The sequence below is a fragment of the Candoia aspera genome, chromosome 3 (genome assembly GCF_035149785.1).
Source record: "Candoia aspera isolate rCanAsp1 chromosome 3, rCanAsp1.hap2, whole genome shotgun sequence".
Lineage (NCBI taxonomy): Eukaryota > Metazoa > Chordata > Lepidosauria > Squamata > Boidae > Candoia > Candoia aspera.
Genome location: NC_086155.1, coordinates 209250642 through 209273187, shown reverse-complemented (window position 1 = coordinate 209273187; position 22546 = coordinate 209250642). Strand labels below are relative to the sequence as shown.

Below are 22546 nucleotides of genomic sequence, written 5' to 3'. Positions count from 1 at the left end.
GGCCGCTCCCGATTGGCCAAAGAGCATTTCGGCCCCCGACTCGCCCCGCCTCTCCTCCAATGCGGGGCGCGGATTGGAGGAGCGCTCTGACCGCGGAAGCGGGGCGACGCGGCGGGCGCGGCCTCGAGGCGCCCAGCCTAGCATGGACGAGCAGCGGGCGCGGGAGCTGCTGGGCTTCCTTCGGCGCGAGGCCCGGGGCGACCTGAAGGGCCGGGCCGCCGAGTTCGTTCTGGGGCTGACGGGCGGCGCCGAGGGCCGCCGGCTGCTGCTCGCCCGCCCGGACTTCCTGGACGCGCTGCTGGCGCTGACCGGCGACCCGTGCCCGGCGGCGGCCGAGGCGGCTTTCCACGCCCTGATCAACCTGGCGGCGGAGCCGGGGGCGGCCGGGGCGCTGCGGCGCGGGCTGCCCGGCCTGCTGGGCCGCTGTCTGGACCCCGCGTTCCCCCTGGCCGGGCCGGCCTGCGCGCTGCTGGCCAACTGCTCGCGGGAGGAGGACGCGTGCAGGGACCTCTTCGCGGAGCTGCGGCGGGGCGGCGCGGGGCTGCTGCCGCTGGTGGAGGCCCTCTGCGCGCGGGACCCGCGCCCCGGGGCGCCCGGGCAGCACCTGGGCCCGCTGCTCGCCAACCTGAGCCAGCTCCCGGAGGCACGCGCCGCGCTGCTCGACCGCTCCAGGCACGTGGGCGGAGGGCTGCTCCGGGGACCGTGCCCGCGAGGCGCGGCGGCGGCTGACCCCGCTCTCCCTGCAGGTGCGTCGTGCAGAGACTGCTGCCCTTCACGCAGGACGCGGGCTCGACGCTCCGCAGGCGCGGCGTGGTGGGGACGCTCCGGAACTGCTGCTTCGACTACCGTGAGTGGCGCCGGCGCCGCTTCGGCTGGTGGCGGGAGCGCTCCTCCCGCGTCCTCACTGGGGTCTCTCTTTCCAGGGCACCATGAGTGGCTGCTGAGCGACGAGGTGGACCTCCTGCCCTTCCTCCTCCTCCCCTTGGCCGGCCCCGAGGAGTTTCCTGAGGATCAAATGGAAAGTGGGTGTCTTCTCCTGGCGGAGGGGCAGAGATACCTCGGGCTTGCCCTGTGCCGTTCTCTGACCCTTCCTCTCTCGAACCCAGGACTGCCCCTGGACCTGCAGTACTTGCCCCCCGAGAAGCAGCGGGAGCCAGAAGCTGACATCCGCAAGATGCTCCTGGAGACCCTCCTGCTGGTATGTGGTGCTTGGGGTATGCAGGTACCTGGGGTCCTGCTTTCTGAGCCCTGGCAGCTCAGCAGCTTCTCCCTCTGGAGCACAGGGCTTGCCCTTGTTGCCACCAGGATCTCGAGGGGACCAACAGCTCCTCTCCACAAGTCACTGAATCCAGTCTCCCCTCTGCCCCCTCCCTTGGTGTGTTCCACTCTGCATCCTTTATGTGACTCTGGAAAGGAGCACGAATTCCTCGGCTTCCTTTATGTGACTCTGGAAAGGAGCACGAATTCCTCAGCTTCCTGGTTGGCTCTGGGGCATCAGCTGTGCGGTGGGGCTGGGCCGTCAAGGTGGAGGGAACAGCCTGCTACGCCCCGCCACGCTGCCGTACTCCAGGCCCCCACCCCTTCCCAGGGATCCAAGGCCTCTGTCAGATGGCTTCCCCATAGAGGCCCCACAGCTGGTGACCCCCCTACTCCCCTTGGCAGCTCACGGCCACCAAACCAGGGCGGCTCCTGGTGCGAGAGAAGGGCGCCTACGTTATCCTGCGGGAGCTGCATAAGTGGGAAGCAGACCACGGTGTCCATGCTGCCTGCGAGAAGCTGATCCAGGTAAGCAGGGCGCCTGGCCTGCCTGAGGGGGCGGCCCCTGGTGGAGACCCTTCCCGTGCAAAGGTGCTGCTGGGAGTTTGGGGTCTGCCCAGATGCTGCTCACACACGCCTCCCTAAGGCCTTGGGTGGTTTGCCCTGTGCAGGTCCTGATTGGCGACGAGCCGGAGGCTGGGATGGAAAACCTGCTGGAGGTGAAGGTCCCCGCAGAGGTGGAGCAGCAGCTGCAGCGTCTGGATCAGGAGGAGGAGACGGCCTTGCTGGAGGGGGCTGCGTGAAAGGGGAAGGAGTCTGCCAGCTGCTGGGCAAGAAAGGACTTCCTTTTCCTTTGCTGTTTGGGCACTGAAATCTTGGCACTTCCTTTCACTGCCAGAGTTGCTCCTCGGCCCCTGCCCAGTGACTTTGCCGAGGGTCCCACGGAAGCTGCTTCTCTGCAGCCTGGGCAGCTGAGAGCCCCTCCCCCCGGTGTCCTCCAGCCTCAGGAAGAGGGGAGCAAAGGGAGGGGCTGGCTGTGACCCCAATAAAGGCTCCGGTGCACTTTTCCTTCCTGGTCGCTGTCGTCCTGCCTTGTTGAGGGAAGCAGGCAGCTGCACTGGACGCCTCTGGCTGGCTAACAGGCGCCCCTCACCCTGGTACCATGTTGCAGGGGACGTAGAAGGTGAGGGAGTTGAGGTGGGCACCCCCTCCTTGGTCTGCAAGGAAAAGGGCCCCTTCCTCCCTGGCCTGGCCAGAGGAGGCAGCTATCCTGATTGCCAGCTCTCCATGACAGGGCGCAACCCCTCTACTGTCTGGGAGGAGGGAGAGGGACTTTCCACCCAGGGTAGAGGGCAAAAGGGGACTCTTGGGGGATAGGGAGCAAAGCTCCAGCTGCCTGTGGGGGCAGGAGTCTGCCCAGTGAGGAGATTCGCCATCAGAGGGGCCGGTGTGGGATGGGCATGACCCGGCAGTGGAAGAGTCTGCTGCAGCTGGGGAGACTGAGGTGCAGGGGCAAGGAGGAGGCCAGATGTTGGGGGTGGCAGGGATGGGGCTGCGAAGGCCTGCACCTGTGGAAGCCCTGCCTGGCAGGGAGCTTGGGGCAGGCTGCTCAAGGTCATGGATGGGAGGGCGGGGACAGATTCAGAATACAGGAAGGGGAAGGTGGAGCGGCATCTGCTGAGCAGATTGGCACAGCCTGCTTTAAAACTGGAGGGCAAGGTGGGGGTGGGGGGGCTCAGCGAGGAAACTGGCCTGGAGCAGCTGCTGTGGAAAAGCGGAGGGTGGTTGAACCAGTGGAGATCAGAGGTGCTCTGCCTTCCGAAGAACTTCCAGAGGGAGGTGCCTGCAGCCTGGTGTGCGTGGAGAGGCCGGGCGGCGGCGACTCGAGCGCAACCCCTGTACCCACCCCCCACTCCCACCCACCGGTGGCCGCTCGGTGTTCCCGGCCGGGCCGCCCATCGCGAGAGCGCTGCCGGGAGGAAGAACGGGCGTCAGACAGCAGCACACAAAGCAACGGTACACTGATGTATATGCAGAAACAGCGGACAAGCGCGCGTGCGGACAGGCGAAGGAGCGGCGCCGCGGGCCCCGGCCGGCTGGCCAGCCCCTCTCAGGTCCGGGGCCGCCGTGGCGGCGCACACATCGCAGCAGGCAGCCCGGGGGGACTCTGAATAAGCTTTAATGGAGCTCGTCCGGCGGCGGCGGCGGCGGCGGCAGCGCTGGGCGGCGGGACGAGCCCTGCCCGGTCCCGTCCCGTCCCGTGCGGCCCCTGCTGCGGGCGGGCGGCGCGTCAGGGGCACGGCGTCATGCTGTACAGGGAGTGCACTTGCTTGGAGAGGCTGGCCGAGCCGCTGCCCAGGGCGGCGGCCCGGGCGGGCGCCTTCTCCCCCAGGCGCTTGCTGGTCACGTAGGCGCTGGTGGAGAAGCCCGAGCCGGGCTTGCGGAAGTTGGGCAGGTGGTGGAAGGGCTGCAGCGTGGTCAACAGGCTGGGCCGGTAGAGCGAAAGGCGCGGCGGGCGCTCCGTCTTGCGCGGCGAGGGCAGCTGCAGGACGCAGTTGGCCGCGGTCACCGGCGGGCTCTTCTTCTCGGGCTTGGCCCTGGCGGCGAAGGCCCCCGCGGCCGAGGAGGCGCGCGTCGCCGGCAGGGCCTTGCCCTCCTTCGCCGGGCCCTCGGCGCTCTTGGCGGGGCTCTCGAGGTCTGGCAGCTGGGCCGAGGGGCCGCCAGCCTCGCCTGCAACGAGACGGCGGCCTGAGCGATCCGGTCGGGGGAGGGGTCCGGCTAGCCCGGCCCTTCCCACGGCCGCTTGGTACCCGAAGGAGGTAGCCCGGGGCTCCTTGCGGGTGGGGGGCAGCGGGCTCCCTGTCGAGCGGCCTCTTTGTCCGGCGGGGCACGTGGCAGGCCGTCCCAGGGTCGCTGCGGGAGCCCAGCTACTGGGGCTTACTGGAAACTGGCAGGTCTGCCTGAGGCTTGTCTCGGCCCGCCCGCGATCGGCGGCTGCCTGGTACCTGGTGCCGTTTGGGGCTTTTCTTGGCTCATGGAACACTCCGGATGGACTCCCATGGAGCTCATCACGCGGTGGAAGATGGCCGAGGTGGCTGGGAGCATCCAGCGGTGCGTGGCCACCTGCTGCAGCCCCAGGCGGGCCGCTGGCTTCAGCTGGAGCAAGCCCTCGATCAGATTCTGGCATTCTGGAGGAGGGAGGAAGGGAGGAGAGGGCGAGAGGGAGGGGGCCGAGTCATCCCCACTCCGGGCAGGAGGGGCGGCTTTCCCATCTGCTGACCCTGGGAGGCTGTGCTCAGAATTGCAGGCTGCCCCCCAAGAACCCTGCTGCAGGTTACTCGGCCAGACCTCAGCTGGAATTTCTGAGGTGGCAAGCAGATGTCAGAGCCCGAGCTGGCAAGGCCGGGCACATCCTGTATGTCTCCTGAGCAACTCGAACTCCGTGCAAAGGAATTTAGGGACTCATAAGTGCAGTTGCTCGGAAGTCTCTCCCGTTTGCCTCTCAGATGCATTCCTGCAGCCACAGACTGTGGGGCCCACATGGATCAGGACCCTGCACCAAAGGACAGACCAAGCCAAGCCCCCTCCACCTCCCGCCCCCAATATTATTGCTTTGTGGTCAGGTGTCTCTGCTGGGAATGCTGGGTGGCTCTGCTTTGTGCCCGACTTCTCATGGTGGAGGGGAGCTGTTCCTAAAAGTTAATAGACTGAGGAGGAGGGGGGGTAACCTGAGGGGGGCCCACTTGCGGGGGGAGGGGGATCTTCTTGCTTCCTCACCCAGCAAATATATTGACCACCAGGAGGCAGTGCGTGTCTGGCTTCTTCCTGATTGGGAATTGTCAGACTGGGCAGCCAAACCTTACTATGGCCTTCAAACCCCCTCCTCAGAATTGAACTCACGAGCTGCTGCCCTTTAGTTGATCCATGCGGTGCTGTGCATTAGTCACCAGCAGATGGGAGCTGCACCCCACAGCCTCGGGCAGCTTCCCCCTCTCCTCTGGGACTGCCACCATTTCTTCCTATTTTTGTGGGGGCTTCCAAGGATCAGGGTCACTCGTGAGTCAGAGCCCACATCAACCCTGTGGTGGCAGAGGGGAGAGCCAGCAGGAGATGTGGTGTGGTGCCCTTTGCCAACGTTGTTGCTCCAGCCTTCGCCAACCTCGGAATGCTGCCCAAGCACAAGCCCGAGGTCCTGCTGAAGGTCCTGGCCAGGGTCAGGTCCTGTCTAGTTTGCTGGGTGGTGCGCAGGGCAAGCGGGAGAGCCTTCTTGCCCTGGCCGAGCATCTGCGGGAGAGGCGCCTCCTCCTACCTGGTGAGATGGGCTGCCGGAAGGCAAGGCCTTGCTTGATCACGTGGATCATCTTGTGCGGCTGGCGCTCCTTGAAGGGGAGCTTCCCTGTCACCATGGCGTAGAGGATCACCCCACTGTGCAAGGGAAGAAAGGTCAGGAGGGTCTCTGCCTCGGCGGGCCCCTTCCCGCCCCCCTCGCCCTTGGACCCTCCCTCTGCACCTGCCTGCCCGCCCCTTGCACTTACAGGCTCCATAGGTCAGCCAGCTCCCCATTGTATTTCTTGCTCATGAGGATCTCGGGGGCGGTGTAGGCCACAGAGCCACAGAAGGTGCTCATCAGTGAGTTCTTCAAGGAATAGCGGTTGGCAAAGCCAAAATCTGCAATGGCGCAGAGCCGTGAGGCCACCGCAAGCAACCTCAGCTCATCCACCTGGCCCCTGAGATGAGCCCTCCTCCGGCAGCTTAATTTATACCCAGATGTAAGGGAGATGGGCTAGAAGAAACGATGGTGCTTGGCAGGGTTTGAGAGCAGGAAGCCGCTGCCTCCATGGGAACAGAAGTAAAACTGTGAGTTATGGACATAGGCTGGTGAGGAGGGGAAGGTGTCCACACGTTCACCGAGTCGGTGGCACCTAACAAGCTAGCTAAGTTCCTTTGGGACTGGATCTTGCCTTGGGAATGGCGAGGGAAAGTGACAGCATCCCCATTCCAGATGTGAAATAACGTGCTGAAAGGAGAAATTGTGGGCGCAGACCTCTGCCATGGGAAGTGTCATTGAAGCAGGAAAATTGCTTTTGTGTTTAAAGACAACTCTAGCTTGATGCTGGACACCCAGACAACTTTGGCTAGTGCGGGGGGCACCATGTTGACCCCTTGGGGCTGCTGTCTGCTGTCCTGGGGACCCCCTGTTCCCTTGCTGGAAAGAAGTGGCAGAATAAGGAGATCCCCTTCTCCTCTCTTCCAGGAAGAAAACTCACCTGTCAGTTTAATGAAGCCACGTTCATCCAGTAAAATGTTCTCACACTTCAAATCTCTGTGGGGAAAGAAGGACCATCCCATTTGCTGACCAGCACAGATGCTGCTCGCTTGCTTATGCAGCTATACCAAGGCCCAGGCACACCTCCATGCGATTCTGATGGAAGTTGGATAAAGGGGCACTTCGAAAGAGCCTCGGCTGCATCAGGTCGAGGGCTGTCTGGCCCAGAATTTGGGTCACACTGTGACTGGCAGATATCTTCAAATGTGCCCAAGAGAGTTCTCTCTCCCACCACAACTTCCTGGGAGCTGGAATTCAGGGGCTGCTGCCTGTGATTCTCACAGAAACAGCCATTGTGACTAGTCAATGGCAATAGCCTGGTTCCCCATAGGTTTGTCCTGTAACAGTCTGTTGGTGCCCATCTCCATAGCAAATCTGACTATTTAACTCCTCTGTTGTAGAAAGAGATCCTTCCTTCTAGCTGCCTGGAATTTCTTGGCTTTTATTTACATTTCTGATACTGGTGACTAAGAAGTAATTAAATACTCTTGGAAACTGTGTGCAAATTAGTGTGGCAATTATATGGGGTGCTTTGGAAAAGAGACAACCTGTCAGGGACCACATGTGGTCCACGGATGCTCTTACGTGGTGCCTCTGACAGTCCTTTTTCCATAGATGAGCAGGCCTCAGCTGACATGCCAGAGCTGATTGCTGCTCCCCCACTGGTAACGGGGCTGGAGAAGGAGGAACGCTTATTGGGGGGGGGGGGGACTGTGAGTCCCTTTGTGGCTTTCCCTGCTCTTAAGGATCCTAGTCTAGACTATTGGCTTTAAAAGTCCCGAGGAATGAGAATTTTGTTGCCAGCAGCTGCTGCTTTCAGTGTGCCAACCAACTGGCACCTTGGGCTGTAGCCTCCTGAGAGAGGGTGCAAACTAGTCCTGGCAAATTCCCACTGCTGGTCTAGAGATGTTTCTGGGCTCAGAGGATGTGCTGCCATGTGCCCCCACCCCCCACCATGGCATCTCCTATTTCTGCCCATCTGCTATCTCACCTGTGGACGATGCCAACATTGTGACAATGTGCAACAGCACTGACAATCTGTCGGAAAAGCCTTCGTGCCTCCTCCTCCTCCAGGCCAGGGTACTCCCTCCTGTCAGATGTGGCGTTGATGTGCTCCAGGAGGTCCCCACGGGAGGCAAGCTCCAGCACCAGGTAGGTGCGCTTGCTGTTCCTATACATCTCATAGAGCTGGATCTACAAGACAGCCCAAGCTTTTGCTGAGCCTGAGCCCAGAGAGTCCCCACCCTTCCCCAGCTGCCCCGATCTCCTAGGGCACAGCAAAGCTTCCCTGGTGGCCTGTCCACAGAGCCCCTGGTTTCTTGGTCTGCGTTGGGGTTCATGATCCAGGGAGCAGCACCATCCTCTACACCAGACATTGTTCTTGGCCTTATGCCCTTTTTCCTACTGCATTTCACTGTTCTGCTGGGCCCCAAGGCACAGGGACAGAGTGTGTAGACTCTGTGACAAAACGGTGCTAAATATGTGATCCTCTCAATGGAAGCAATGGTAGGAAAAGGGCTGGGGGATGTTCATCTCAGAAAGGTCACGTGGCAACTATGCACTGGGTATACCAGGATGTTTTCTGAATGCAAATAACCAGTGCAGGCTGGCCCATTGGTGGAATGGGAATTGAGCTGGCCCTGGATCTTGAACTTCCTATTCATGGTGGCCCCAACTCAGCAGCTCTGATCCCATTCTGGAGTTAGCAGGTGAAGAAAGTTTGACAGGAACAAGCGGACACCAGGCTTGGTGGTGCTGTTGATCCATAGATATGGGGTCAAGCAAAACCAATTTCTGCTGTTGGCCTTGGGTGGGCATATTTATGGAGCCCAAGCTAGCTTCTGGCTTTTTCAGAAAACGCTTTAGTGCTTGCCCCTTGGATCCCCGCTTGGTGCCCCTCTTGCCACTGAGGGTCCCTGGTCACACTTTGGGATCCCAGTGGTGTTGGGGAGCCTCACCCAGAGAAGGCCCTGTCAGGGTCGGGATCCCCAAAGCTGCTCCGCGGCAGAGACTCACCACATTTAGGTGCTTGTAAGTAACATTCAGGGAGTAGATTTCTCTTGGAAGGAACTTTTTGGTGTATTCCACAGGTGCCTCTGCTGTTGAAATTATCTTTATAGCAACCTGCAGGAAGAGGAAGCAGAGAATGAACCGGGCGCTGGAAAGAGTCCTGTGCCATAGGTCTTTGGAGCCGAGTGCTGTGCCAGCAACCCCGCGGGACCTTTATAACCAGGGAGCGTAATTGTTTTGTTGGATTAGGCGGTCCAAGATTGAAGCATACAGAGCAACAGGAAAAGAGAAGGAATGAGGCAATATATTCAAATAATCAACAAGGAATAAAATCGGCTTCAACAGTAAAACGAATTATCAAACTTGTAGGCAATTTAATGTTGGCAGAGTGCTAGAAAAGCATTTGGCCCAGGAGAGATCACAAACCAGGCATTTCTATAAAAATAATTTTATTTACAGAAAGCAAACATATTTACAGGCTGTTTGCTGAGAGGAGAGATTTCTCTCAGCTGCATATTCTCTGCAAGCCTACACAGAAGGGAAACTGAAACTAAAACAAGTCCAGGCAAGTTCTTCCCCCCAGGTGCAAAAATTAACATCTGAAAAGAGGACAATTAAATTCAACCTCTTCACCCAGCCAAAATGATTAGTTTCCATAGTAACCTTAATCTGTAGTAGAAAACATGTTAACACTCCCCTTCTTATACTACAGAATAAGATGCAAACCAATTTGCTTTGTTAACTCTTTGTGTCTTTCCATTCACAATATTTTAACATCTCCCCTTTGGTTTAACAGAAAGCTACCATCCTTCTTCCTGTGTATTTCCAAACCTAGGTAATTTGTTACAGTTCCAAGGCTTTTTAATGTGAAATGGCTTTTCATGCAGGCTTCAAAATCAAGCCTTCGTTTTTCTGTTGATGTGAACAGCAGCAGATCATCAACATAAATGCACAGATACATACAGCCTTGTTTGTCTTTCTTCATATATACACATGGATCTGCTTTTCCTTTTTCAAAACCAAAATTCTGCAGTTTTTCATCTAATTTTTGGTTCCAGGATCTAGCAGCTTGTTTTAATCCATAGATTGACTTCTGCAGTTCACAGACTAGATTCTCCCCTTTTTCATAGCCAGGGGGTTGCTGCATGTATAATTTGTGGTCTAAATCACCATAGAGAAATGCAGTTTGAATGTCATAGTGGTGAACTGACATTCCTTTGAGTGCAGCAATTTTTAACAGTAATCTAATTGATTCACCTTTAGTAACTGGTGCAAAAGTCTTGTCAAAGTCTAAATCTTTCCTTTGAGTGAACCCTTTTGCAACTAACCTTGCTTTATATTTTTGGATTTTGCCATCAGCATCCCTTTTCAGTTTGAAAACCCACCTGCAACCTAGACAGAGTTCATTGGGAGGTAGATTTACCAGTTTCCATGTTTTATTTTCTTTCAAGGATGCTAACTCCTGTTGCATGGCAGAATGCCAATTTTGTGCAATCTCAGGTGGTAAAGCATTCACTTGTCCTAAGGAGTCAGGTTCTGTGAATATGTGAAAAGCCTTTACTGTTTCAGCCTGAAAACGTGATGGAGGAATGCCTTTATTACTCCTCTGAGATCTGCGAGGTAATACAGGGCTTAAATTTTGACTCCTATCGCTTTCCTGAGAAGCAACTGTCTCATCAGACAGATCTTCAGTTTGCTTTTCTGGTTTAATGTCCTCATCAGGCAAAAGATCACTATCAGCAAGTCCTTGCTGTTCTCTTGTGGTGGTCAGATCAACTGGAGAGCTAGAGTTTAATCTCCCCCAGTTTTGCTCAGCAAAAGAAGTGCTTTTGCTAATTATTAATTTCTCTCCCATTATGAATCTGTAGTTCCTTTGGCTTTGTTCATAGCCAACAAAGATGGCTTTCTTTGTTGTGGGGCCTCTTTTCCTTCTCTGTTGTTTTGGAATGTGAACCCAAGCAGTGCTACCAAATGCTCTAAGATGGTTTACCTTTGGTTTCACACCATAAAACAAATGGAATGGAGTGTCCTGAATCACAGAGTTATACAATCTGTTTTGTACATAACAGGCAGTAGATATTGCCTCTCCCCAGAACTTAAAACATAATCATGAATCTTTAAGCATGCATTCCATCGCATTTTGCAAGGTTCTGCCCTTTCTTTCAGCAACACCATTTTGCTGAGGGGTGTAAGGATTAGAAAGAATTTGTTCTATCCCCTTTTCCACTAGGAACCTTTTGAATTTGTGAGAAAGGTACTCTCCTCCTCTATCACATTGGAGTGCAGATACAGGCCTAGGGAATTTTCCATTTGCCCATGTCACAAAACCTTTAAATTTCTCAAATGCCTCATCTTTGTGTTTTAAGATGTAGATAAATGTGTATCTTGAGAAATCATCAATGATGGTCATTGCATACCTTGCTTGTCCAAGACTTGGAGCAAAAGGACCAATAATGTCAGAGTGTACAATTTCCAAAGGTCTAGTTGTAACTCTGTGTAACGGTTGCCTAATCCCAAATACTCAGTCTCACAAGCTCGGGCTTAAAGATAACTGATTTATTAAGGGAATAGTATGCAAATACAGAGAAAGCTGAGAATGAGCAAAAGCGCGCCAAATACAAACTTAAAAGCCTTGCCTGTGAGCAAGTTCCGCCCCATCCCTCGTCAGGACGCTCCCCCTCCCAGGTGCTAGGAGCCGTTAGACTCGCCTGGGAAAGTAACCTTGAGCAGGAGCGCAAACCCAAACATACATTCCAAGCCCTCAAAACAACGGAGGGCGAGGGAATGGAAAATTCCGGGTGAAGGAACACGGAACAGAAGATGACATGTGAAACGTTACAATGTTAACAGCACATTGAAATGGGTAACATGACACTCTGTCACTGTGGTTACTCACAGGAGCTTTTAGTGTTTTGCATTCTTTGCAAACTACACAGTCTAAGTATTTGTCACAGGGTTTTATCTTTAGGTCAGCACACAGCTGTGGCATTTGTGCTATATACTTGAAATTAGCATGACCAAATCTCCTGTGCATCAGGTGTACACATTGGTCATGATATGGAGTGTTGCCAACTGCAGCCTTGCAGCTTGGCTTCCTTGCATTTTGCACAATGTACAAGGAGTCTTTTAATATACCAGTAGCACACAGTTTTCCATTTCTACATATCTCACAACCATTTTTCTTAAATGTTATGACATACCCTGTTGCAGCCAATTGTGCCACAGATAAAAGGTTTGATTGTAAATTTGGCACATACAACACACCTTTTACAGTTTCTCCCAAGCAGGATAAATACAAGTCACCTTGTCCCATAATTTTGGTCACAGACCCATCAGCCAAAGATACACTATGTCTGTTTGTTTTAGACAGTGACACAAAAGAGCTTTTACAATTACATAAATGACAATTGGCCCCAGAATCTAACACCCATACATCAGAATTACCCTTCTCAGCAACCTGTGCAATTTGGGTTGTCTGAAGAGCCTTCTTCTGTGTTGCCCTTGTGTTCTTCTTCTCTGTCTTTCTACTCTTGGGTCTCAAGGTGAAGCATCACTGGCTGGCTAGTGCTGTGGCCTCAGCTTCCTTTCCCTTCTTTTCCCTTGTTTTCTGGTACTGCAGCTTTCCAGAAGCGGGGGGGATCTTTCCTCTCTCTTCTCCCATTCAGCGAATAAGCTCTATGTAACATATGATGGGGTGAGGTCTGCTTCAGGCATAGCCTCCAGGGTACAAATCAGCGTGTGCCACATTTCATTCAGTGAGGACAGGAGGATATAGGCTTTTGCGAGAGGTGTAAATTCCATTCCTCTCTCCTGCAACTCAACAAGCAGCTGCTGAATATAATGCAGGTGCTCAGGAAGGCTATCTCCTTCTGCAAGGTAGGCTTTGTACAGCTTTTTTGTCAGGGTAACTTTACTCCCTGCTGTTGCCTTTACATACAAGTCTCTCAAAACGTCCCAAAGTTGCTTTGCAGACTGCATACCTCGCACGTGGACTAGCTAATTGTCCTCAACTCCCAGGATAATGGTGGCTCTAGCCCGCTCATCCTGTCTCAGCCATTCAGCACTGGGATTTGAGGGGGGGTTGCTCACCAATTGGCAGCCAAAGATTCTCTCTGTGAAGATACATCTCCATCTTTAGGGCCCAATTCAAATAGTTGGTCTCTGATAGGCGCTCCAGAGGCATTGCTGAGGGCTGGGAGGCAGCCATGGCTTCTTCCTTCTTTTGCAAGTCACCTCAGCTGGCTTCTGTGTCCTGTAGACCGGCAGTTGCTGGAAAATCTCCAGGTGGCTCCAAAGAAAATCTTCACAGGTCTTTGCTACCTGCCTTTAAATTGTGCATGAGGTGTGGAGCTGATCTCTCTATTCTCTCTGGGGTTTTACTGGGCTGCTTACTGGGTTTACAGGGCTGCTTACTGGGCCCATAACCTGTTGGCAGAGTGCTAGAAAAGCATTTGGCGCAGGAGAGATCAGAAAAGTCACACACCAGGCATTTCTATAAAAATAATTTTATTTACAGAAAGCAAACATATTTACAGGCTGTTTGCTGAGAGGAGAGATTTCTCTCAGCTGCATATTCTCTGCAAGCCTACACAGAAGGGAAGGTGAAACTAAAACAAGTCCAGGCAAACTCTTCTCCCCAGGTGCAAAAATTAACATCCGAAAAGAGGACAATTAAATTCAACCTCTTCACCCAGCCAAAATGATTAGTTACCATAGTAACCTTAATCTGTAGTAGAAAACACATTAACATTTAAAACCTTAGCAGCTTCAGCAATGACACTGCATTTAGTGACCCTTCTGGAGAGGTCTGCTGACCTATCAGCTGGGGGGGAGAACCAGTCTCCCCCACCTTGTGCTAAGAGAAGTGTAAACGACGTCAGTCAGCCACATCAGGCGGAAGGGACCTTGGCAGGGCAGGCGGGGCACTGCTGCTCTTTCTTCCAGCAGACCAGCAGCTTTTGCACAGAATCGATACGAGTGCGTCCTTCTAGTGTGGAAGGCGGCAAAGCCATCCTGGTGTTTTCGATTGAGCAAAGGACATTTACAAAAGGCCTGTTGTGAGAGAGCAGCCTCCCCTACAGGCCTGCGACATCCACGGTGTGCATGTGTGTGTGTACCTGCTGGCTGTCCCTGTCAAGGGGCTCCTGCTCAAGGGGCTCAAATAGTGAGCTGATCGTCTATAGTATTTTAGGTCTGCGTGATCAGAGGCCGGGGGCTGCCAAAAGAAGAGCAGCTGAACTCAAGACCAGCAAAGCCCAGATGCTGCTCTGGGTGGAGAATTTGGTCCCAAGAGCAAATCTGGGCACCCAGGACTGGTCACCTTCATGCTCAAGGTGTTTGATGGCAGCTGGCAGAGAATTCTTGCCCTTGCAAGGAGCAAAGCACAGAAAGCCTCTTGGCAGTTTAGGGGCTGGGCCGTACCGGCTGTCCACTTGCTCCGGATGGCTAGGGATTTAAATGCCCTAATTTGTTCCATAGCAACATCAAACATTTTCTACTAGGGGTGTTGGCAACTACTATCTGATAGCAAGATGTGCCTCTCTGCATTAAGGGTGGGTGCCCTGAGCTTCCGTCTCAAGTGCACTTGGGTTGAGAAGCCAATGGCTGCATTGCTGGTATAGGAAAAAAACATACCAGCACAGATCTGGTGTACAACATGCATGATTTAATTTAATTTAATTTAATTTTAATTTTATTATTTTATTTATAGGCCACCCAAATGACCCTGAGTGGCTTACAAGAACTCCTTTTGGTTAATTAATATAACCTTGGGGGGAGGGGGAATGCCCGGGTGTTTCCTTGCTTCATCTTTCAAGGAGGAGAAGCATTTGGAATGATTGCAACTGTCCTGAGATGCCTTTTCTTAAGGCAGAGTTTGGTGGTCAAGAACGGCAGCCACCCTTCTGGCCCAGAGCCTTTCCGGGCAACGGAGCTGATAGAGGCAGTGGGCAGGCTCCGTGCAGGCAGCTGATTTTAAGTTATGAGGAATGAGACCCATCGAGGCCAGCCCCCCTTCCTGCTCCAGCAGGGTTTTCCCCTGCACCAGCCAGTCCGCCCATTTCCAAGGACGAGCCGGCTGACAGCTTGCTTCTTCCACTGGAAAGTGACAGGGCAGAAAGTGACCGGCTGCCTCCTCTCCCTTTGTGCACACTGGAATCAGGGTGGACCTATTCCAGCCTTTGGGGATCTGGAAAGAAGAATCGGCATGGGCAGTCAGGGGCCCACCGATCCATTGCCACTCAGGGCTTCCTGCTGAGGTCTGATGGTCTCCATCTGTGCTGCCATTTTGGAGCTGTGTGATCACCTCAGCCAACAGAGTTTACAGTTTGGTGTAACAGATTTATTTTAAATGCTTTTCTGCCACTTCAGTCATCTGATTCTAAGCCGCTCACAAACAGTGAACAATACAATAATCCACCACGTATTGGAAACTATCAAGACCTTATTAGAGCGACCGTGCCAGGGGTAAACACATCATCCCATACTTGGGTAGAAGCTTCCTTTGGTTCTCTGGCAGGACTCATGCAAGGGAAGCTTGTGCCCTGCCCCTTATTGCCCTGCACGAGGGGTGGGGACTCTCAGCAAGCATGCTCTGGGTGGTCTGGTTCCATTTGGACGAACTGGTCCTGTACCCTGTAGACCCAGCACTTTAAGTGCACCTGGAAACAAACTGGTAACCAATCTGCCTCCTACAATGTTGAGGAGGCAGATTGGCAGATTGTCCTGGTTAATATACAAGCCACTGTATTTTGCATTAGTAACAGTTACTAGCTGGCTGTCAAGGGCAGCCGCGTGCAGAGCACGCTGCAGATTCCCTCCGGAGGCAAGGGGGGCACCAGCGCCCAGTCTTCTGCTCCAGGAACGGCTGCAACGGGCTCCCCGGGCACAGCCTCCGCCTGTTGCAGCAGCACTGGGCGTCTGGGGCACCCCCGGGTCGCCCAGCTTCCTCCAGAGTCGGCCAGGCAGTTTCTGGACCCTCGGCCGCGCCATCTTGGCAGGGTTGGATCCCCAGCCGCGGCCCCCCTTCCAGAGCCTCGCAGCCCGCAGGTCCCGAGGCAAAATGCCTCTGTCTCCTGGATGGCTGGGCATCGTCCCGGGGTTTCATCAGCAAATTGACGACACCCAGCCCCAGCCCATAGAATGGCCTCCCCAGCCGCTCCGTGGAGATGCTGAATAGGATGGGGGTGGGGCCCGAGGCACCCCCTAGGCCAGCTGGAACCAGCAAACCTGAAGGAGCCGAACCCCTGAAGCAAGATGCGCCCCCAACCCTCACAGATGGTCCAGAGGCACTCCGGTCGATTGGGAAAGCCATCAAGAGATCTAGCAGGGCTGGAACACCTGTCCTCCCCACACATAAGTCATGGATGGGAGTGACCAAGGCAGCGTCTGGCCCAGGCCCTGCCCATAAAGGATCCAGATAATCCATTTCTTTCTTCTGGGGCCCTTTGTGGTCCAAAAATAGCAGGTTAGAGACAAGGCAAGAGATGTCCAATGCAGCTGGGCCCAGGTTTGGGCCGTTAAGGAGGCAGAATTGAATAATGCTAAGTCCTTGGACCAGTTAGTGAGCACAGCATGGAACTATCTGACCCCCACCTCATGGCAAGTATTATTATTAAAATTTATTGCCCACCCAATTCCAGTGGACTCTAGACAATCAGTGAGACAGATAAAGATGGTGAACCTGTGAAGACAGGTTGGCATCATTTCAGGGCCAGAGGGACAGGATGATGGACCAATCTAAAGGAAGCTGGGATGGAGTCTCAGAGAAGCAACAGAAAAGGCCAGTGAATTGCCAGTGACACAACCTGCAGAATGATTTGGATGAGAGCATCTCTGCAACAGCATTCGGCCACAAGCCAATGAAAGAAAACAATTCTGAGTAGCAGAGAGTTTATTTCAGGGGGTTTTCCAGGCGATCTGGTCTGAGAGAGCTGGCTGCCCCCATTAAGGCCAAGCCCTAACATTTTTCCATCTTGCCCCTGCAGATCAGGAGAGAAAGCCCAGTGCAGCATCTAAGAAGAAGTGGGCTTTGCATGCAGAGGAACAGCCACAGCTTGATCGTCCCGCTCTGAGCATCAAGACAACCATCTCATCTGGGCACAGCAGGTGAAAAATAGCTATTTATATTGTAGCTGTAGCAGCATTAAGATGGGACTTATCTATTGTTCATAGATTAACATTTCTCCCACTTTTTTATATAGACACTTGCCTATTAGTTCTGTAGGATTCTGTGGCTAAAACCACATGTTGACCCACATCTAAGCAGAAATGTGGCCAGTGAGTTACCATTGCACAATGAATAACCAAAGTTAAATTGTATTATGGTCAGATTCCTGAAGCCATGTGAAAAAGGTAAATCCAATTTAAATGTTGGTTCACAGCAGCACAAAGTTGAAGAACTCCTATCTTATCAGTGTGGTTTTACTTGTTTTCAGCTTGTTGAAATGATTCAGCTTTTTAAAGTCACGTTGGCATGTCATTATTAACTACTCTGACCTTTCTCCTTTGAGTGGCCAAGATGACTTTATCATTGGAGGGGGTTGCTGCCTAATGCAGGTAACACCCCCACCCGTCCCTGCTAATCTGATGGAAAACAAGCTGGGCTGGAGGCAGGCAGGACCATAAGGTGCCCGTGTTTTTTCTATTCCATAAATACTTTAGAAGTCTAGAGCAGTGCTGCTCCACCTTGGCAACTTTAAGACACGTGGACTTCAACTTCCAGAATTCTGGGAATTGAAGTTCACATGTCTTGAGTTGCCAAGGTGGAGCAGCACTGCTCTAGAGGGAGAAATGTATGGCATGAGTGAATGCTGTACTATGCTAAACGAAGTTTGTAATCTTTTGATATAGTTTTTCCCATTTTAACCATTAAATGGTGTTCTAGGTGAACAAACAAAACGTATTTTTTGCCTCAGAGAATGATTTAAAGAAAATACTGCATTTAAGACCCGAGAGAGAGGTCTCCAGGGAAGCTTCATGGCATACTTCAGAAACTGTGTCTGATAGCTGTGAAGCTTATAGCTTCACTGAAAGAGAGGTTTTTTAATGGAGAGCAACGGATTGCAGCTTGCCTGCATTCTGCCCTGCTTGTGTGAAGACAAGGTGTCTCTATGTCAGGCCCATGGTGAGGGATGTGGATGCATGTCAGAAAGCTTTTAGCAGTCCTTCCTGGCTGGATTGACCATGACCGGTTATTTCCCCTTTGCAAGTAAGTCCTCTCCGTGCACTATCCCCTAACCCTGGCCAAGTTAGCTGGCAATTACAGGTACTGAGATCCAACCCCCATCTTGTCCTACACCTGGAATGGTTTTATGTTTCCGCCAACATCTGGTGACCAGAGCAGGGCCAACTATCTCACTGGATCTTGATGCACGTTGGCCCCCTTCAAAATCATGCTGAGCGAGGCCCTCTCTTCACACCAGGCACCACCGTGTCGTGGAAATCGCAGGCCCCAAGCATGGCATTGTCCACCCGCTCGGATGCCTCAAAGGGGCACTGCTCAACACTGAAGTCCTGAGGACAAGTGAGACTGGCGCATTCTGAAGCCATCTGCAACTGAAGCCAGTAGTGTTGTTCTCCCCGGTGGACTGGACTCGCATAAGATGCCGGACAAGGCTGGCACGGCTTGCGGTTCAGTGGGAACTCAGCCCTACTCTTAGCTGTTGTGTGAATTAGGCTACCATATTAAGCCATAATTTGGGGTGGGAAGAAATCTCATCTTGCACAGACGCAATAGCTTCTTCTTAACCTGGTAAACATTGGTAAACCTGGTTAACGTGCTTGTTCAAGGTAAGTAAAAAATCTTGCGGATCCAGACGCCCAACCTGCCAAGCTTTCTTAATATTGGCTTTGTTAGCTTTTTTGTAGCTTGGCATGGTACGTAAGCCAGACCCTTTGGCGATTTTATTTATTAAATTGATGAGGTGGCCCAATTCCATCACAACTCTGGGCTTCAAGTTGACGGTTCCTGTAATCCGTGACCCATAAGCAGGAGGAGGAAAGAAGCACCTAGCACTCCTGGGCTCCTGCGCAAGAGGAAATGGAGGACGATGGGCCAGGACCAAGCTGCAGAGGCAGACACCAACAGTTCCCAGGCTAGAGTGAGCCGTTGTGTAAATGTATCTCGCTGTCTACGAAGGCCATCAGAGGAAGAAGCTACGGGTTTAAATTCTGGAGCTGAGAGGGCTAAAGGCCTCAACATCTTCATACTCATGTTTGATGCGTCACGCTTGTCACGTCAGGCCCGGGTCTCCTCCGATCTGGCTGAGAGCCGAATCAAGGGCTAAGTGTCTAGACCTGAGATTTACTGCTGGATTAGACTCCTGACGCTGCCCCCCGCCAGGGCATTTCCACTCTTCCACTGTGCAGAGGCAGGGCAGGCTGTGAACCACTGAAGGTGTGGCAGAAACAAAGGCTCAGTGGCCAGCAAACAGGAGCATCTCTCAGCACCGAGACAGGCTTGATCAGTTGCGATGGAATCGCTCAGCGTACGACTTCTCAAAGGGCGGGACTGAAAGAAATACATGCCTGGCTGGGCAAATCTGCAAGAGGCAGGAAACATTTCTCTGGGAGAAAATCCCAGGGGTCACACGGGGTGCTTCCAATTTTGCAGGCTAAATCACCTGTGGAACTTGTTCACAGTTTCTGGCGTTAACCAGCTGGCCTCGGCATTTAACTCCTGGGACCCATTTCCAAGGTTTGCTTATCTAAAGCGGGCCCTGACCTCTTCCATCGCGGCCCCTAACTTCAGATCCAGGAGCTGGGAAACAGGTTGGCCAGCCGGCATGTGAACCGCTCGACGCGGGAGTTGCAGAGGCAGGATGAGGCAGGACATATGGATTGGGACCAGGGAGGGGAAGCTGCACAACATGTCAGAACCTGCTCCGGTGCCTGCTGTTGCTGGTTTGCAGCGAAAGGAGCTTCTTCCAGGTCCTGCCAGCTGAGCAGTGAGAATTCTTTGGCGTATCACAGACGGCCTCCCCAGTCTGGTTGCAGTCTACCTGCAGGGTCAGTGGCTCAAGTCACTTGGCCCTTCTGCACCCAAGAGCCTTTGCCAAGCACCCCCTTCAAGATGCACCACCCCATGCCCTGTCAAAATGGCAGTTCCAAGATGCAAACTTCCCTGAGGACAGGTACAAAAATGTTCAGACTGGACCAGTAAATCAAGAAGCAGGATTAGGCCACCTGCAAGATGGAGCCCCCACGCCCTTTCCCAGGGAAGCAGAGACGCCAGGCTGACTGGGGCCCTGGACACCTTCCCAGCTCCAGTACAGCACCTTAATTGTCCACCTTGGGCAAAGCAGTGGAAAGGGTTCGGAGAAGGATCTTGGGATCAAGAGGATCTCAGTTCAGAAAGCACTTGGTTCAAGAAGCCGTTCTGGGAAGGAGGATCTCGAAGGAAGAGGGAGGCAGACCAAAGGGCAGGCAAGCGGGAGCCTAGCCTGAGTATGGTGGGCAGTGTGACCATGTTCACTTACTGAGCAAGCTGAATGACTAAATCTCCTCCCTCACACTGATTAGGTGCCATTAAGTCGGGGTAGACTGCGGCTACCTCTGTCCCAACCTGGTCTCCAGGACTTCCAACTTCCCCCTCGCCCATCCACCTCCTGCTGGTCGTCCTCTCCTTCTCTTGCCATCATGTATTAAAACATTGCCCTACAATCACCAACTAACTCCGAATAAAAGAAGCTCACGTTAAGCCAGTAACTATCGAGAGAAAGAGGAGAATTGCATGAGCAGGTGGCAGGCCCTGGAGCGCCCCGGTGGCGCGGGCACAAGCAGGAGGGCCGAGGGTCCTGTCCAGCCCTGCTGGCCACCTGGGCCGCCTCCCCGGCTCCCTCGAGCTCCCCCCTTGGGCTCACCATGGAGTGCCGCTTATTCCGGAGGTCTGAGGCCAGCTTGTAGTTCTGCATCATCTTCTCCTGGGTGGCGTAGCCCAGGTAGACCTTGGAGAAAGCCCCTGACCCGATTTTCTTGGAGGAGAGGAGGTAGCCATTCTCCTTGCTTTCCCGGACCTGCTCCAAGAACGTCCTTCTGTCAGCCTCACGCTTCGAGAAGCTCTTCATGGCCCTGAACGCGCCTGGGGGAGGGCAGCCCGGCGGCCGGGCTGAGGGGGCTGCAGGGGGAGGGGCTGCGGCAGGGCTGGGGGAGACGCCAGCAGAAGCACAGTTCAGATAAGCACATCAGCTCTGCAAGGGAGGGAACCCGGCGTGGACACCCCTCTCAGCACGGCGCCTCTCTCATCTCCTGGCCGGGCGGCTGCCACTGGCCAAGCACAAGGAATGGCAGGTCCAGGGCGTTCCTTGTTGCTCTTGGGCGGAGAGTTTCCACAGTGACCGGGCTGGAACCGGCATTCCAGAGGCAGCCTTCTAGAACCGAAGCAGAACAAGCAGTTGTAGAACTCCGGGTCTCGGGTGGGGGGCCGAGGCCGTACTGGACCCCTGCCGCCTCCTTGGCCGGCAGAAGGGCCCCCGGCGGAATCTGCCTTCGGGTCGTCGCTCAGGCAGAGCACCACAGAGGCCAGGTGAGTCGTGGGGCCCCGGGCGGGGTTCGTGCTCTCACTAAGCCGTCACGGGGTCGGTCTGGCCGTGGCACTCCAACCATGAGGCCGTGCAAATTCAGCCACTGCAGTCTGAACGCTGGGACTCCGCATGTTCTGTGATCCCAGTCAAACGCAAGATGCGCCACAAACCTGGACTGACCAAGTCACGGCAGAGCCCGCTGCACGGCTGGCTCGGCTGGGGCCAAAAGGCTGCCGTTGCCGGCTGCAGAGCTGAACCAGAGCTCTCCACAAGCGAACCTGTAAATCGCAATTCCAGGCACCGCTTAAAGTGATGCGTATTTTTTCCTCACAGCAAACAAACATTGGTGGGATTAGCTAACCTTTGAGCATTACCATTTACTAACCTCTCGGGAAGCCCTGCTTTGTAAGGACAGGAGAATCGAGCAGGAATCACGCTGGAAGAAGGGGAGGCTCTGAAGGGAATGAGGCGGCTAAAAAGAGACAGCCTTGAGGAGCAGGTGAAACAAACAGGATTCAGTTTAATGGGGAAACGTGTCAAGTTCTGCACCTGCGGAGAAAATATGAATGTAGAATCGTGCAACCTGGCTGGCCCATGCACATGTGAAAAAGATCACACGCTGAACACAAGTCACCAGTGTTGTGCAACTGTTCAAAAGACAAATGCTGCTTGTGCAGAGTCCAGATGATGGGAAGTGATTGTCCCATTCCACTCCGCCCTGGACAGACCACCTTGGGGTGGGGTCCAGTCCTGGCAGTCCAGTTTGAGAAGGACAAACTGGAACAAACTCAGAGGATGGCAACTGGAATGGGGGGGGGCTGGAAACTCAGCCCTTGGGGGAGGGAGAGTGAAAGGAACTGGCTTTTGTGTGGCCCGCAGAAGAGAAGACATGGCAGCGGTAATGAGAGCAGAGGGTTGCCCTGGAGGATCAGGACCAGTGTGTGTGTGTGGGGGGGGCGGGGCTGAGGCTACAGGGAAGTAGGTTGAGGCTAGATATCTGGCAGCAGGGGCATCCAGAGGAAGCACAAGGGAGGGAGTGGGCTTCACACCATAACGACACAGGCTTGTATGCAACATCATGATAAGCAAAAGAGAGGGAGCTTGTGTTGTGCTGTTGAAATGCTGGGTTTTGTCACAGGCCCCCTTGGCTGCCCCAAGTTGATGACTGGAGGCCTCCAAACAGCTGGATGGCCATCTGTCCAAAGTGCTTTAGCAAGAGGCTGGACTAGATGACTCTACCTCTGTGGAAAATATGCATCAGTTCTAAAACAGGCCAATCACAATGCTAACACTTGATACTAATTTTTTTTAAAAGCAACAATAGCAAAACAAACATGATAAAATACTGTAGATTTGAAAACAAACACCTGATCAAGTTGTTAAACCGCCCAACTGTCTACGGGACATAGTAGGAAAGATGTAAAAGGCCTGG

The 22546-nt window shown here is 53.9% G+C and overlaps 2 protein-coding genes across 2 annotated transcripts; one reads left to right on the top strand and one right to left on the bottom strand.

The window, feature by feature from the left end:
• The first annotated feature begins 108 nt into the window (after nucleotides 1–108).
• On the top strand, nucleotides 109–2324 carry HGH1 (HGH1 homolog). The gene is made up of 6 exons (XM_063299796.1): nucleotides 109–672; nucleotides 747–847; nucleotides 924–1022; nucleotides 1107–1198; nucleotides 1663–1785; nucleotides 1929–2324. Exons 1-6 carry the CDS (start codon nucleotides 143–145, stop codon nucleotides 2058–2060), a joined length of 1077 nt encoding a protein of 358 aa, XP_063155866.1. The 5' UTR covers nucleotides 109–142; the 3' UTR covers nucleotides 2061–2324.
• Nucleotides 2325–3204: 880 nt separating this feature from the next.
• Nucleotides 3205–21066, bottom strand: LOC134495046 (testis-specific serine/threonine-protein kinase 5-like). Its single transcript, XM_063300297.1, has 8 exons — nucleotides 20455–21066; nucleotides 8600–8707; nucleotides 7575–7777; nucleotides 6525–6580; nucleotides 5793–5925; nucleotides 5567–5682; nucleotides 4263–4445; nucleotides 3205–3987 (listed from the first exon to the last, which is right to left on the bottom strand). Exons 1-8 carry the CDS (start codon nucleotides 20656–20658, stop codon nucleotides 3548–3550), a joined length of 1443 nt encoding a protein of 480 aa, XP_063156367.1. The 5' UTR covers nucleotides 20659–21066; the 3' UTR covers nucleotides 3205–3547.
• Between the last annotated feature and the right edge of the window lie 1480 nt (nucleotides 21067–22546).

What these genes read in the sequence shown, in the direction of transcription:
- HGH1 (XM_063299796.1), top strand. Translation starts at nt 143, where the DNA reads ATGGACGAGCAGCGGGCGCGGGAGCTGCTGGGCTTCCTTCGGCGCGAG. An exon ending in TCCTGAGGATCAAATGGAAA is followed by an intron (nt 1,023 to 1,106) that starts GTGGGTGTCTTC and finishes TCTCGAACCCAG; the next exon opens with GACTGCCCCTGGACCTGCAG. An exon ending in CCTGCGAGAAGCTGATCCAG is followed by an intron (nt 1,786 to 1,928) that starts GTAAGCAGGGCG and finishes TGCCCTGTGCAG; the next exon opens with GTCCTGATTGGCGACGAGCC.
- LOC134495046 (XM_063300297.1), bottom strand. Translation starts at nt 20,658, where the DNA reads ATGAAGAGCTTCTCGAAGCGTGAGGCTGACAGAAGGACGTTCTTGGAG. An exon ending in AATGTTGGCATCGTCCACAG is followed by an intron (nt 6,581 to 7,574) that starts GTGAGATAGCAG and finishes CTTTCCCCACAG; the next exon opens with AGATTTGAAGTGTGAGAACA. An exon ending in TGGCTTCATTAAACTGACAG is followed by an intron (nt 5,926 to 6,524) that starts GTGAGTTTTCTT and finishes GCGCCATTGCAG; the next exon opens with ATTTTGGCTTTGCCAACCGC.